Source organism: Dysidea avara, chromosome 2 (assembly GCF_963678975.1).
Source record: "Dysidea avara chromosome 2, odDysAvar1.4, whole genome shotgun sequence".
In the NCBI taxonomy this organism is placed as follows: Eukaryota; Metazoa; Porifera; class Demospongiae; order Dictyoceratida; family Dysideidae; genus Dysidea; species Dysidea avara.
The window spans coordinates 11,659,392-11,676,731 of NC_089273.1; the positions used below are offsets into that span (position 1 = coordinate 11,659,392).

Here is a 17,340-nt window from a genome sequence, read left to right on the forward strand (position 1 = left end):
TCAGGTCGTTGTTGCGTGTTATATTCTTTCTAGCACCTATACAGTGAATTTCTATGGCCAAAAAACGTTTTCAGACAAGTTCTTTCCAGTCCGTTTGTTAGTCCGTTTTCCCAGTCTGTTCCGTGTTTTAGTCATGTCCGTAGAGAGTTCAGCTAAAACAAATCAACCTGCAGAGAGATCAGCTACACACAAATCAACTTGTAGAGAGTTCAGCTACAAACAAATCAATGTGCAGAGAGATCAACTACAAACAAATCACCCTGTAGAGAGATCATCTAGGAACTAGACACAATGTAAGGAGTTCAGCTACAAGAAAATCACCCTTTAGAGAGTTCAGCTACACACAAATCAACCTGCAGAGAGATCAAATCACCTTATAGAGAGTTCAGCTACAAACAAATTGCCCTGTAGAGAGATCAGTTACAAACAAATCAACCTGCAGAGAGATCAGCTACACACAAATCAACTTGTAGAGAGATCAGCTACAAACAAATCACACTGTGGAGATCAGCTAGAAACTAGACACAATGTAAGAAGTTCAGCTACAAGCAAATCACCCTGTAGAGATTTCAGCTGCAAACAAATCACCCTGTAGAGAGATCAGGTAGAAACTAGACACCATGTAAAGAGTTCAGCTATAGAAGAGGTCACCTTATAGAGAGTTCAGCTACAAAGAAACCATCATGTAGAGAGTTCAGCTGCAAACAAATTACTCTGTATAGAGTTCAGCTAGAAAAAGTCACCTTGTAGAGAGTTCAACTACAAAGAAACTGCCATGTAGAGAGTTCAGCCTCAAACAAATTACCGTGTAGAGAATTCAACAACAAGCAAATCGCCCTGTAGAGGGATCAGCTAGAAGAAGTTACCTTGTAGAGAGTTCAGCTACAAAGAAACCATCATGTAGAGAGTTCAGCTACAAAGAAAGCACCATGTAGAGAGTTTAGCTGCAAACAAATCACCTGTAGAGAGTTCAGCTAGAAACAAATCACGCTGTAGAGAGATCAGCTAGAAGAGGTCACCTTGGAGAGAGTTCAGCTACAAAGAAATCACCACCTAAAGAGTTCAGCTACAAAGAAATCACCCTGTAGAGAGTTCAGCTAGAAGAAGTCACCTTGTAGAGAGTTCAGCTACAAAGAAACCATCATGTAGAGAGTTCAGTTACAAAGAAACCACCATGGATGTAGAGAGTTTAGCTGCAAACAAATAACCTGTAGAGAGTTCAGCTAGAAACAAATCACCCTGTAGAGAGTTCAGCTAGAAGAAGTCACCTTGTAGAGAGTTCAGCTACAAAGAAACCGTTATGTAGAGAGTTCAGCTACAAAGAAAGCACCATGTAGAGAGTTTAGCTGTAAACAAATCACCTGTAGAGAGTTCAGCTAGAAGAAGTCACCTTGTAGTGAGTTTAGCTACAAAGAAACCATCATGTAGAGAGTTTAGCTACAAAGAAAGCACCATGTAGAGAGTTTAGCTGCAAATAAATCACCTGTAGAGAGTTCAGCTACAAACAAATCACCTGTAGAGAGTTCAGCTAGAAGAAGTCACGTTGTAGAGCGTACAGCTACAAATAAACCGTCAAGTGGAGAGTTCAGCTACAAAGAAAGTACCATGTAGAAAGTTTAGCTGCAAACAAATCATCTGCAGAGAGTTCAGCTAGAAACAAATCACCCTGTAGAGAGATCAGCTAGAAGAGGTAACCTTGTAGAGAGTTCAGCTACAAAGAAACCATCAGGTGGAGAGTTCAGCTACAAAGAAATCACCCTGTAGAGAGTTCAGCTGAAGAAGTCACCTTGTAGAGAGTTCAGCTACAAAGAAACCATCATGTAGAGAGTTCAGCTACAAAGAAACCACCATGGATGTAGAGAGTTTAATTGCAAACAAATCACCTGTAGAGAGTTCAGCTAGAAGAAGTCACTTTGTAGAGAGTTCAGCTACAAAGAAACCATCATGTAGAGAGTTCAGCTAGAAACAAATCACCCTGTAGAGAGATCAGCTAGAAGAGGTCACCTTGTAGAGAGTTCAGCTACAAAGAAACCATCAGGTGGAGAGTTCAGCTACAAAGAAATCACCCTGTAGAGAGTTCAGCTAGAAGAAGTCACCTTGTAGAGAGTTCAGCTACAAAGAAACCATCATGTAGAGAGTTCAGCTACAAAGAAAGCACCATGTAGAGAGTTTAGCTGCAAACAAATCACCTGTAGAGAGTTCAGCTACAAACAAATCACCTGTAGAGAGTTCAGCTAGAAGAAGTCACGTTGTAGAGAGTTCAGCTACAAATAAAACGTCATGTGGAGAGTTCAGCTACAAAGAAAGCACCATGTAGAGAGTTTAGCTGCAAACAAATCATCTGCAGAGAGTTCAGCTAGAAACAAATCACCCTGTAGAGAGATCAGCTAGAAGAGGTAACCTTGTAGAGAGTTCAGCTACAAAGAAACCATCAGGTGGAGAGTTCAGCTACAAAGAAATCACCCTGTAGAGAGTTCAGCTAGAAGAAGTCACCTTGTAGAGAGTTCAGCTACAAAGAAACCATCATGTAGAGAGTTCAGCTACAAAGAAACCACCATGGATGTAGAGAGTTTAGCTGCAAACAAATCACCTGTAGAGAGTTCAGCTAGAAGAAGTCACTTTGTAGAGAGTTCAGCTACAAAGAAACCATCATGTAGAGAGTTCAGCTACAAAGAAAGCACCATGTAGAGAGTTTAGCTGCAAACAAATCACCTGTACAGAGTTCAGCTAGAAACAAATCACCCTGTAGAGAGATCAGCTACAAATAAACCGTCATGTGGAGAGTTCAGCTACAAAGAAAGCACCACGTAGAGAATTTAGCTGCAAACAAATCATCTGCAGAGAGTTCAGCTAGAAACAAATCACCCTGTAGAGAGATCAGCTAGAAGAGGTAACCTTGTAGAGAGTTCAGCTACAAAGAAACCATCAGGTGGAGAGTTCAGCTACAAAGAAATCACCCTGTAGAGAGTTCAGCTAGAAGACGTCACCTTGTAGAGAGTTCAGCTACAAAGAAACCATCATGTAGAGAGTTCAGCTACAAAGAAACCACCATGGATGTAGAGAGTTTAGCTGCAAACAAATCACCTGTAGAGAGTTCAGCTAGAAGAAGTCACTTTGTAGAGAGTTCAGCTACAAAGAAACCATCATGTAGAGAGTTCAGCTACAAAGAAAGCACCATGTAGAGAGTTTAGCTGCAAACAAATCACCTGTAGAGAGTTCAGCTAGAAACAAGTCACCCTGTAGAGAGATCAGCTAGAAACAAATCACCCTGTAGAGAGATCAGCTAGAAGAGGTAACCTTGTAGAGAGTTCAGCTACAAAGAAAGCATCAGGTGGAGAGTTCGGTTACAAAGAAATCACCCTGTAGAAAGTTCAGCTAGAAGAAGTCACCTTGTAGAGAGTTCAGCTACAAAGAAACCATCATGTAGAGAGTTCAGCTACAAAGAAACCACCATGGATGTAGAGAGTTTAGCTGCAAACAAATCACCTGTACAGAGTTCAGCTAGAAGAAGTCACTTTGTAGAGAGTTCAGCTACAAAGAAACCACCATGGATGTATAGAGTTTAGCTGCAAACAAATCACCTGTAGAGAGTTCAGCTAGAAGAAGTCACTTTGTAGAGAGTTCAGCTACAAAGAAACCATCATGTAGAGAGTTCAGCTACAAAGAAAGCACCATGTAGAGAGTTTAGCTGCAAACAAATCACCTGTACAGAGTTCAGCTAGAAACAAATCACCCTGTAGAGAGATCAGTTAGAAGAGGTCACCTTGTAGAGAGATCAGTTAGAAGAGGTCACCTTGTAGAGAGTTCAGCTACAAAGAAATCACCACCTAAAGAGTTCAGCTGCAAACAAATCACCCTGTAGGGATCAGCTAAAAGAAGTCACCTTGTAGAGAGTTCAGCTACAAAGAAACCATCATGTGGAGAGTTCAGCTACAAAGAAATCACCCTGTAGAGAGTTCAGCTAGAAGAAGTCACCTTGTAGAGAGTTCAGCTACAAAGAAACCATCATGTAGAGAGTTCAGCTACAAAAAACCATCCTGTATATAGTTCAGCTATATTTCTAGTCACCCAGTAGAGAGATCAGCTGCTAAAAAATATACTGTGGGGAATAATGGGCATGTAATAAATATATGTATATAATTTGTATAATTACTAATAAAATCAAAAATAATTGAAGTATTAAAAATCTTCTATAAGTTCTTTTCTTCTTCCTGTGGTAAATAAAAAAACACATGGGTTAAAAAAGCCCCAAAGCCAGCCCTATGGCTGGCTTTGCAGTATACAAATACAAAAAGAAGTGATATCTAATCAAAAACAGCCAAGCTGTAAAAAAGGTGCGGCCCCCAAAAAGGCCATGGTGAAAAAAGATGTGAAATCCAAGGTGGCGGCCAAGAAATGGCTGTGATGGTAGGTTAATGGTAAAAATTTTAATAACGACAATTCAGGTGAATTTTGTGCCACTTGGTCTTGGCATCAAATTCACCTGAATTGTCGTTATTAAAATTTTTACCATTAACCTACCATCACAGCCATTTCTTGGCCGCCACCTTGGATTTCACATCTTTTTTCACCATGGCCTTTTTGGGGGCCGCACCTTTTTTACAGCTTGGCTGTTTTTGATTAGATATTTATTACATGCCAATTATTCCCTACAGGATAACTTATTTGCAGCTGATCTCTCTACTGGGTGACTTGAAATGTAGCTGAACTTTCTACAGGGTGATTTGCTTATAGCTGAACTCTCTACAGGATTCTCTCTACAGGGTGACTTGTTTCTAGCTGAACTCTCTACAGGGTTGTCTGTTTGTAGTTGAAGTCTTTACAGGGTGATTTATTTGTAGATAAAGTCTCTATAGGGTGTAGCTGATCTTTCTACAGGGTGAATTGTTTCTATCTGATATCACTAAGGTAGCTGAACTCTTTACAGGATGAATTGTTTGTACATGATCTCTCTACAGAGTGAGTTTTTTTTCTTACTGAACTCTCTACAGGTAGTCATTCTCGCATGGCCAGACCCACTCTTCGCGTGGCGCATATCGATTGATAATTATATGTTCTTAGCTGCAAGAGGGTCTGGTATAGTTTGAATAGCAAAGTTGTTCTGATACCCTGAGCTTTATCAGGGTGATAATTAAACACCTGGCTAACTTTCATCACGCCATGTCATAGCTGGTGGCTTACTGTCAGAAAAAGGAATTTGTCAACAAGCGCAAAATGACATGGCATGATGAAAGTTGACCAGGTGTTTCATTATCACTCTGAGAAAGCTCAGGGTGTCAGAACAATTTTATTATTCGAATTATACCAGATCCCTTTGCAGCTAGGCACTTATAATTATCAATCATAAGCACCATGCAAAGAGTGGGTCTGGCCATGTGAGACTACTCTACAGGGTGATTTGCTTTTAGCTGACCTCTCTACAGGGAGAATTGGCTTCAAGCTCTCCCTACAGGGTGACTTGTAATGGTCTGATTATTTGTAGTTGCATGGTGACTGTTCTATTAGGGTGACTGTTCTATTAGAGTATCTTAATCTTGCTTTTAGAGTCAACTATCAATTATTGGGTACTATGGTTTTCGAACAGCTGCACTCACTTCATGGAAATCTATATAACAGCTTGGGTTATTGCACCACAAAGTAGCCTACACTAAGCAGCAATTATTCTCTAATAATCAGGTATGTAGGATTAATAGTGTGAGAGCTGCAGTTAATAGTATGCAAGGTCCGATAAATTCCAGGTTTGAACAAACTATCCATTTACGAACATTGCGTTTTACTACCAGAAAACAATGTCCAAAAAATTTTTTTTCAAATTTATGTATAATATACCTGTGTTCATGACCAGAAAATGGTTTCAATATCTTTAGCATGGAGGGAGTACGAGCCTTACGATATTTGGCAGTATTTCGGATGCTTTTTTTTTTTATTTAGCCATGTCCACCAGAAGATTTATCCTTCTGCAAGAAATGCACCAGTGCTAAAGTACAGAAACTGGTAAATAAATTCCTTGCATGTATAGAACTGTACTGTGAAGTTGATATAAAGGATATTTTCATTGTTTCACTGCATTTTTAGCTCCAACATGGAAAAGGTGTAAAAAAGTGAAAAAATGAAGTAACGAGAAGCAACCTCCTGACCATCCCTATATGTTAGTCTAGGTGGCCCACCACAAATACCATCATAAAAAATGAGGGACCATCTTTTTCTACCTTATATGGGCACATAAAGATGCACACTTTTGTCGAAAATTTGCTATTTTATGCACCCATATAAGGTAGATAAAGCATTACCCTTTAAACTTTATGGTTATGTTTATGGTGGGCCACCTAGGCAAACATATAGGGACGGTCAGGAGGTTGCTTCTTGTTACTTCATTTTTCACTTTTTTGTATGTCCTTCATGTAGGAGCTAAAAATGTAGTTCAAAAATGAAAATATCCTTGATATCAACTTCACAGTACAGTTCTATACATGCAAGGTATTTATATACCGGTTTCTGTACTTTAGCACTGGTGCATTTCTTGCAGAAACATAAAATCTACCGGTGGGCATGGTTAAATAAAAAATAGTCATCTGAAAATATAGCCAAATATCCTAATGCTTGTACTCCCTCTATGCTAAAGATATTGAAACTGTTTTCTGGTCATTGGTAACTACTGAACACAGGTATATTATACATAAATTTGAAAAAAAATGGGAATTGTTTTCTGGTAGTAAAACGCAATGTTCATAAATAGATAGTTTTGTTCAAACCTGGAATTTATTGGACCTTGCATACTAACAGCTGCAGCTCTCACGCTATTGATCCTACATACCTGATTACTGGTGGATAACTGCTGTTTTGTGTAGGCTACTTTGTGGTACAATAACTTAAGCGGTTAGATTTCCATGAAGTAAGTGGCAACTGTTCGAAAACCAAATTGCACGATAATTGATACTTGACTCTAGTTTGCTTTCAAATCATAACTCAATGGCTTGTAATCCAATTCTTCTGTATTACTGCAAGGACTTTCTATGATGATTATTCCGGCTACACTACATACTGATTATTAGCTCATTGCTCTAAGCAGTTTGCCTGGTAGGTGTGAAAACTTTTATTCATAATATTTGATTGCATAATTGTGACCCAATTTGGCTTTTGTGTCATATCTCCATGGTCTTTATCTTAATTCCTTTCAAACAACAAAAGGCACTCCTACGATGGTTACTCCATTTACATATATAGCAATTTTCAACTCATTCCTCCCCTGTGGGCATGACAAAATTTGACCTTACCTTATGCAAATAATTGGTCATAACTTGGTAAATATTCATCAGATTCCTACCACTCTTGGTACTGAGATTCACATTAATGAGCCCTTTAAGTGTGCCAAATTTCAGCCCGATTGGAGCATACATTGGTATTTTAAGGCGGATTTTGCAAAGTGTGCAAAATGAAAAAGAAAACCAAAATTTGGCCACTCATATCTCAGAAAAATGTCTGGAGCATTTTCTTCAAAATTGTATGTAGCCTCCCCTACTTGGCCAGCACTTCTGTAGCAAATTTGGTTCCAATCGTATACAGGATCACAGAGCTACATATGCGTGCAAATCATGTTTTCTTTCTTCTGGTGAATATACTCATGGTGTGATGCACCGGCTTCTTGGGTAGCACGACACACTACCGTGTATCATGATTGTCTTCTCTGCAACTTGTGTTGTATGTTTATAGCCAATTAAGGAGGGGGGGTTTGCATAACTATAGTATAATGGCATAAAAGGTTTGAATCAAAGTTTGAAAATGTAGGCAGCTTTTATGTGCCAACATACCCTATTATTACAGGCTATATTGATTTACAGATAAATACCTCCTAGATCTGCCACTGACAAAGACATTTCCCCTAAATAAAATATTTCTTAAATATTTTACCTGCTCTTCATACATGTAGCTAATTGATTTCTTAGTTAAGTTTCTTATTATTAGTAGACATATACCCCTTAAACAACTTCAAGACCTAACTGGACACACCCGGACAGACAATATTGTATAATAAGTTGGTGTATAGGCTATTTTTTCCTTCTTGCCAAAATAATAAGATCAAAACATAGGAATATACAAGTATAGAAATAGATACCTGTCCAAGTCTTCCAAACAGAATTCATTATTCTCTACAGTTGGTGGTGGACAAATCTCACCAAGTGTGAGATAATGAGTACATCGTCCATATCGTACAATACTGGTATCCATTAGTGAACACACTGAACTATTAGCAAACAGGTATCCATTAAATACTGCTACTTGATTGATTGTTCCACTAAGGTAACCAACATCAGGTGGTACCCCTCCTACTAGTAGGTTAACTGCATCGGGATCTGTGACCTGAGTAAATAAGTTTATGACAACTTTACAAATCTTTAATGTTGTATAATTTATAACTTACTCCTAAGTCAGGATTAACATTTGCTGCTTGTAGTTCAAAGAATCCCAAATTCGCTGCTCCTGAAAGGTCAACCTGCACATCATCCACAAACACTCTTATTAGAGGAAATGTAAACAACAGACAATGTTCATTTCCATCACTCAGTAAAGGAATATCAAATGTAGCTTGCTGACCATTGCTGTGTTGAATGATTAACCTGGTGCTGCCCGCAGCTGATACACCATCCAACCTCACAGCAAAGTTAATAGTGGTTGCATTAGTGCCATAGAAGAATAAATATGCTGTAGTGTTTGGGGCTTGACTGAAACTAGCATAAAATGTAAACTCATCTCCAAATTCTGGTCTTCTGGTTGATGGAATAACAACAAAAATGTTCTCATTAAGTACAACTGGTTGTTGTAGTAGTGTAGTGTGTGGTGGAAAATCATTTGCTCGACATTCTTTCTGGCAGAAATCTCCATATTCCTGCACACATATATATATTATATATATGTATACGTATAAACCTTCACAAATCTCATAACCATCTAACGTATCTTTAAAAACTCTTGCTTTCTTTGATCAAGCACAGTAAGTATTTAATGGTTTGTGTCAAAGCTGTCACTGACATGATGCTGCACATACTCAATAACATAATTTTAATGTTTTAATTTATTATTTATTAAGGCTTTACAGCACAAGTGCTGAAGGTCTGTAGGACACCTGGTCTTACAGCCTGTTTAGAGATTATACAGATGTACAGTATACTACAGAAACTTACAGATCCACAATGGCCATCTTGAATACAACCTGGAGAGCAAATAATTAATATTATTAACAAAACTATGCATTTAGTGCATTAAAATAAGGTAGATTACAAATCTTTTACTGACAGTATAAAGCTTTACAGTGGCCAGCACTGAAAGTCTGACAGCAACAAGTGCTGCAGCCCTTGGATTACCTAAGCTAGTAAAACTGGAACTGGAGACTTAAGAAAGATTACTTGATCTAGCTAACAATAAGGTGAAACAGAAAAGGGCCAAAGAAAGGAAAAAATCCCTCCTATTCCAGGATACGAAATGCAGGCCACCCAATATCTAGTTAAGCACCCCCACTCAGTCCTCCTCCAGGATTACAATTATACACAAAATGTATTGATTGAGCATTTGTACAAGTGTAAATTATTTGCAGGATTGGTAAACTGATCCAAGATGAAATTCTAAAATGCACTGTAAGCTTGAATGATAATAAAGCAAATGATATGAAGCTGAAATTTACAATTGGGGAGTAATGATTACCTTCATCTACCAAATGCCATGACAGAAGATAATGGCACTTGTCTTTATGATCAAATGAAAAAGTAGGACTTTTTTTGTGTGTGCTGACATTCTCTCCCAAAGTTTCATACAGTACGCATAATGCATACATGCCAACTAGACTGTGACCATAATATTATGCAGTAGAGTATTGCAATATAATACAGTATATAGTAGGTGTTAATGTTGCATTTAAGTCACAAATGAGACCAGGGGCGGTGGAGCTGGCTAAAGAGTGAGGGGGCCAGGCAAGACCATAAAAAAAGGTCACAGCCTGCTGACAATAGCTGCTCTCCACCAATTATATCTCCTTATTTATAACTACACATACGCAGCTAAGTAATTTGCTACACTGCTTCTCTGAATACTGTAACTGCTCTATTAGAGTATCTTGATCTTTTCTTGCAAACAGTGTCCCAAAAACGTGGGGGGGGGGGGGGGGCTATGCCCCCCCCCATCTCCACCACCTATGAATGAGAGACATACACCTTGTACAGGTGACTTAGTTTGTGCAATAGTGATATAACCTGAGGAGTAAACTTCATTCTCCATTCCTGATTCTTAAAATGCATTAATATACATATATACATATATGTCACATTAACTTGACAGTAGCATTAGTTAAATTCTTCAGTGAGTGAGTGATGTTTTATAGACATGTCATGTACATAAGTAAAAAAGCATTAGAAACAAAATCCCCATCGCTTACTCTGAGGATCAATGATAAGACCAACAGCAGTGTTAGGATCACCAAGTGTTACCCTACCACCAAATAAGGATGATGACACTTGTAATGATAAGTCAAACTCTTCCCATATCTCAACACTGTCATCATCAACAGGGGTCAGTGATATAGCAACAGAACTTGTTGTCATGCCAACTTCAAATCTAGCAATCTGACTGGTAGCGTTAAAGTCAACATCACCTGTCAAAGAACCCTATAAACAACTTGTTGTAGATACAGTATACAACACTATAATACCTTCAGCAGATTCTGGTAGTCGTAATGGAACATGTTCTGATGGTATAACAGTAACACCAAATGGAATACTTACTGTTCCTCCTACTAGTTCTAATGATACTAACAGATACCCTGTAGCTTCTGATCCATTAAATATGTCCTGTGTAAACCTCACACTGACACCTGTTAGCGTATTATAATGATACTAGGTCCCATTATGTGACCAATACACTTACAATCGTTATCCATTATAGTAACTGTAACTTCACTATAGTCTCCATCATTAACATAATCTGGATATGATAATGAGATGTTGAACACTTCATTATACTCCACTATAGTATCATCCACTAATTTAATAGGATTGGCATCTATACTGGTTACTCCAGCAGGGATGGTAATAGCAGACATTGTATTATTGTAATCATCAGTTTCTGTAAAGCATAAAAGAATCACTAGTCAATCACATCTAGCAATACTCACCAGTAGCTGTTCCATCCTCAACAATTACATTAACAGAGAAATCAAATGATGCTGGATTACTGAGGGTTATGGTTGGAACCAATTGTGTAACTCCTTCATCAACACTATATGTTGGCTGATCAAATGTTATAGTTACACCTGCAGATAAGAGAACAACATTACTTTGTACAAATAAAATGGATAGCAATGGACATTGCAATTATTGATGGTAAAGATATCATTCAAATATTATTTTGCATCATTAATAGATAGTATTAACATCATCGTAGCAAGGCTATATACACATTTTTACAGCTATTATTAGCAATAATTATTGTAGAGGCATTTAGTACTCACAAAGGCTATGTGTTTAACTCCTTCACAAATGGAAGGAGGAGTTTCCCCAAATGCCCCATGCTGGATCCACCAATGTTTTGTAACAATCAAGTTATGTGTGCTCTGTTAAAAGGATGATAACTCACTGTTATCCCCCTTAAAACAATTTCTTAAATTGGATATTATGTGCTTTTTTTCATTTTCTATCCACTAAACTACATTAATTAGACTGTGAAATCTACAGAACTTTGTTCTCCGATCAAAAAAATCTGTTTACTTTAAAAATTAATGGTAACTGCTAAATGATGTTTTGAATTACTGTACTGCATCATAGTCAGCAGTAAATTTACCACACCGATCACATAAAGGCAGCAGATTAGTGGAGGATTTTCTCATGTTCTTTTACAAGGTACATGACTTATGAGAAGCAGCTTACGTACCTTCGATATTAAGATTGATAGTTGCAGAATTATTACTCACACTACTATTAACATCAACTCTGTATGTTCCAGTATCACTAGGAACTGTAGTAAGTATTGTTAGTGATGAACTTAATGATGTATTGGTAATAGTGTAGTTTCCATCATTAATTATTGGTTGATTATTGTAGTACCACTGTACAGTAAATGTGAAGGATGATCCAGTACAAATAGTAACTGATAATGTAACATCTTGTAGTGCTGTCTCATTCCTCTCAGCATCACCAACAATAGTGACAGTCGTGATACCTGAAATGTTTACCAAGCATATAGTGCATGTAAATATAAAACATAACTGGCAGAAAGGGATGCGAGAGCATTTCCGACTATAATTGCACTGGGAATGTTGAGCACCCACAATTCAAAGGTGTGTTCATCATGTGAACTTCTGCAAGGTTTCCAGAAACTAGTCCACAAGATCAAGGTGCTCTAATAGAGCAGTCACCTCAATGTAGCAGACACCCTAATACCATAGTCAGGAAATAACAAGTAGAAGGAAAGATGAGATAAAAGAAAAAAATTGTGAAACAAAGGAAAAACTAAAAAGCAGTGAAGCAAGACAGGATACCTCTACCTGCAGATATACTAGTGGACATTTAATTCTTAATTTATTAATATCATAGTCATGAAAAATGAACCATTGCAAATGGTACCAAAAGACAAATGGTGCCAATCATGCCATAAAATGTAATTGTGTATCTGAATGCATGCCCCAACACTCTCACTTTTCAACTGAAATTACTTTGAAGTGACAGTGGTAATGGGGCTTCATTTTTAGCTATGTTCTGCCTGTTACACATCTTCTTTGTTTGTATGGATGAACTTTCTGTTGCAATTGAAAAGTTATCCATACTTCATCTCTGAATTAACAAACTAAACACAGAGTCAACATCAAGTTAAAAACTATCTAAAATGGTAGGAAACTTCCATACTAGCTACTTCTACTGTGGATGCTTTCAAAGGTAAGAAATTGGTGTAAAATGTGTGAAAATTTGGTACATGTAGCTTCTACCATTAGTGAGCTACAACACAATGAATACTTAAAACTAGCATTTCTCAATGCTTTAAAATAGGTAATAAGGCCGGTTTTCCCAGACTGGGTCACATATAAAGTTTGGCTAATTAAAATGTCATGCATAAAAGTTTTGCAAAATTTACCACACAGTGTTCAATAATAGACACCACACTGCAGAAGCTAATTGGCTGGTGAAGTTTGTTTAATTTACCAAATTACCAAACTTCAGTCATTTATGATAGTTAATTACCCATGCAAATACCTTCAAGTGTGATTAAAACAGCTCCACTGTTAGCTTGACTTGGTGTTAGCAGACCGATATAATCTATATTAGAACTTGAAATATTGCCATCTGAAAAATCTGGGCTACCAAATGAGAGGTAGTAATTGTTACCCATTTGTAGTGGGTTGGTCCATGCACGCAACACTACAGAGTTTCCTTGTGAATCAGGACGTAGCTGATTCCAACCAATGCATCTGACATTCTTCGGTGGAGAATATGGTGTCCCAGTCTAATTAGATCAAAGAAACACACAATTACAAATTGAAATTATGGTATGCAGTGTACAATTAAAAAAAATGCATATAAAATATTCTATGCATGCATTATAAAAAGCAATGTCAGGTAGGCTTGAACTAATTATATAATCCTTTGGCTCTTACGTTAATAAATAAAAGTGTTCTGTTAAATGCGAACGCCACTATAGTAGCTCGTTTTACACGCATGCGTTCAAATGCATATATCTCGTAAACAAAACATCTGGTGAATATACGGTTTGGACCACGCTACTCTGTGGTTAACGGATATTATCATACGCTTTATCCGAACATTGTAGCACAATAGAGTGTGATGTAAGGCGAATCTGCATTTGAAATAAGTTTCGGGCATTTTTAAGACAATAGTTGCTACGATACTACCTGTCACAAAGGAAAGACTGAATAAATAAGGTTAGTAAAAGTTGCATTGATGTTGTAGATCTATGCTTCATGAGTAGTTTAATGCAAACCATGAAGGAATAGGTGGTTCCAAGTATTTTTCGTAAAATAACTTTTGTTTTAAGAACTAAAGTGGCTTTAGGGGACAAAGGGTTATGCTTTGAAAATAGCCTATTATAATAAGGTATTATGCTTTGAAAAGTGCTCAAAAATCCAGCCTGTTATGCTGCTTTCTAAATATGAAATGCAGTATTAAGGTGTAGTGTGTTCATATTTTTGCTCTGTTATTGGCAAGCAATCATTGTGCATTTAAATATCAGAATTGTCTTATTATGCTGGCATAATGCTTGATACTTTTGCTAGCCTATTATGCTCAAAATTATGCCAGCACAATTGGGCATAATTGGTGCAAGCCTAATGTCAGGACTCAGTAGAAAAAGGCTTAAGCCTTTGAAAGTGACTATTTTGTATTTAGGTGTTGTTCATACTATCTGTATCATGCTCCATTGTTTGTTTTTTTTGTATCTGCTGAATATGTGTGTTCGGAAAACCTGCATTTTCAAATTATAACTGCTGCACTAACTGAGCATTTGCTATTTTCAATATATGAATATATGCTTATTTTATTAATAAATTTACAACATGATGAATGTTTAGACTTGTTAGAGCATCCTGATTTATATTAGTACTTTTCTTTAATAGGACACTGCAGTGTTTAATTTACTGTTTTTTTTTGGGGGGGGGGGGGGGGGATAGGAGCTTATCAGTAGTCATTATGAACTCAATGTACGTATAAGCCAAACCATTATATGATACAAATCATGCTTACATAATTAGTACATGCCATTATGTACAGTAGACAACCAAAACAGTTGATATCTGAAGCGGCCAAGAATGAATGTTGATATACAATCAACAAAAGTTGAACCTTTATCATTCAGCTGTGTTCTACATTTACTCTTGCTGCATTCTACATTAAAATTAATTTCTTTTAGCTGGAAATTTGGCAGCCTTTTTTTGCTCTATACACTGACTATTACAAAAAGGCAGCCTAATTATCAACCAATTAGAAAAATTAATTTAGGATACAGAAAGAATGCATGAATGTAGAACACAGCTTAATGATTAAGTCCAATTTTAAACTTTTGTTAATTGCAGTACAGAATAAAGTGTTTGGGGTCAAGGACACAAGGGACATATACATGTACCTCCCGTTGTCCTTCAAATATGTACAAACAAAATAATTTTATACATAAAATACATAGAAGACTGATATATGTATGGAAAGGCTAAATAATGGTCATCTGAGTTGGTTGGTCACTTCAGCACAATGGCTATATGACTATTGTTCCCTAAATAAGCTAGTACAGAAATAGTTTGTACCAAGTGGATACCTCTATTGTGTGTACTTTGGTATAGTCCAGTAGAATAAGTGGCTTTTTTGGCTGAACCTTGCAATATGGTCTATAGTTTATTTTATGTCACAAAATATTTCTCCATACTATGGACTACTCAAAACCACCTGCTGGACCTCCGTCAGCATTGGGCAAATTGGGATATTAACTCAGGAAATTCTAGTATTTTGGTCATTCCATGCTAAATTATCAAGAAATTAAAATGTTAACCCACTCTTTTCAAATTTCTTCAAAATAGGCACAAAGACAGTGCATCATGAGTCAAAGTCATACACCAAGTTTCATTTAATTCTTTTCATCACATTCTGTGTTATGCCTGTTTACTTTACTGGTATTTTATGGCATTTGTGATTGTGCAATACTTCTAATATTCAATTATACAATGAAACCTATCCAACTGGATCACTGTATAATAAGGTCACCTGATTTAAACTGACTATTGTAACAGTCTCCTAATTGTGTCATTTGTGTACACAGTGACTTTAACATGTTTAAGGGTGCTCTGTACAGTCCGCTTATATGGCTTCCCATGAAATTTAATTTGTTCTATAACTTACAAATGGTTTTAGCAAATGTCCTGTACTTTTTTACTGGATATAAGCTAACACTAGTACACAGTTTAGTCCAAACCCAACTGCTAAATTTGCTTTAGAACATGAGTTACAGTTTTTCCCTTTATACTAGAACTAGTCCTACAGTTTATGCACAAGAGCCTTGATACTTTTATGATACACTATGCTAAACAGCACAAACCATTGTGCGTTTTTATTTTTGTCTTTTAGCTTCTCAATCATCACATATTTATCTTTCGGGTTGACAGTCCCAGAAATCCTTTTTTCACTTCTACATTATTCATCATCTGAACTTGCTATTTCAAAATGGCAAACGCTCTTCTTTGGTAAAATTACTAAAGTAGCTTGTGTGAAAATTTCATGTCTATTGGATTAAAAATGACGGAGTAATTCTACTTTAAGTGATAGGGTGTAGAATAGCAAGATTCGTGTGCTTGTTGCTATGGGATACCTAATTTACAAGTACTAAAATGCGTCAACGTGTCACAGACTAATTAAGTGACCATAATATTTCTTTTAGTGCAAAAGAGACTATGTTTTGGGAAGCCTTGTACGAACTGTACAGAGCACCCTTAATGCAACCACCTCCTTAATAAGGCAGGCCTGCCAGAGGTGACTGGAATGAACAAGTTCACTATTACTTTTATGTTGAGCGATTAAGTAAATTTATACTAGTTAAATTAATGTAATCTCATTAACTAAATGGTTTTAGATATAAGAAATTGTCTAAGTTCTGTTTTCAACATCAGCTTGACTTTCTGCCTTAAATAGAGCACATGTAAAGTAGAAAATGATGGGATCCATGCCAAAATAGCCAAGCTGCAGACAGAATAGCCAATTTGCACCGCATATGTGTGTGTATACAACAGGCTGTTGTTGACCCCAATATATGCTGTTGATAAATGTCGATAGAGGAAATCATTAGTGGAGCAAATACAGTAGGTGGCAGCAGGAAAGACTTTTAAGTGAAATTTTGTTTGTGCAATATAATGTGATGGATGCTCTTAAAGGCTGGATTTGTGTCTTCCACATGCAATTCCCAATTGTATGGATAACTTTGGTTTTGAAATTTTTCTTCCTCCAATGCTTTATGTTATGACTCACAGCTGATAAAATTTCAATCAATAACTTATTTCAAATCTAAATTTAAGTTATGAATTATTAAAGTGGTAATTTATGGTGTGTAGAAGACTTTTCTTGCAAATTTGGTCACAAAATGACTGGTACATTGAGCACTTTTATATCATTGAAAGTTCTCTCTTACATACCAAATTGTAAGGTTACCAAATTCTCATGCAAGAGGAGCAGCATTAAAGTGTAGGAGAATAGCACACCTTAATAACACACACACGTATGTATGACTGTGTGCTACCTCTTATTTTTTATGTACAGTAAATAGATCATCACATGCCCTTTGTACTGAAGTTATGTCTGTTGTCACCCACTTCTG

At 36.9% G+C, this 17,340-nt stretch overlaps 1 protein-coding gene across 1 annotated transcript in view; it reads right to left on the bottom strand.

Annotated features, from left to right (window-relative positions):
• LOC136247811 (uncharacterized) overlaps positions 1 to 17,340 on the bottom strand; it is a 70,704-nt gene that overhangs the window by 9,012 nt on the left and 44,352 nt on the right. The window contains exons 12-20 of the mRNA XM_066039635.1: positions 13,230 to 13,479; positions 11,914 to 12,201; positions 11,159 to 11,296; positions 10,912 to 11,109; positions 10,697 to 10,858; positions 10,424 to 10,639; positions 9,180 to 9,208; positions 8,420 to 8,884; positions 8,114 to 8,358 (exon numbers count right to left, since the gene is read on the bottom strand). Coding sequence (XP_065895707.1) covers positions 8,114 to 8,358; positions 8,420 to 8,884; positions 9,180 to 9,208; positions 10,424 to 10,639; positions 10,697 to 10,858; positions 10,912 to 11,109; positions 11,159 to 11,296; positions 11,914 to 12,201; positions 13,230 to 13,479 — 1,991 coding nt within the window. The remainder of the gene's footprint in view (positions 1 to 8,113; positions 8,359 to 8,419; positions 8,885 to 9,179; positions 9,209 to 10,423; positions 10,640 to 10,696; positions 10,859 to 10,911; positions 11,110 to 11,158; positions 11,297 to 11,913; positions 12,202 to 13,229; positions 13,480 to 17,340) is intronic.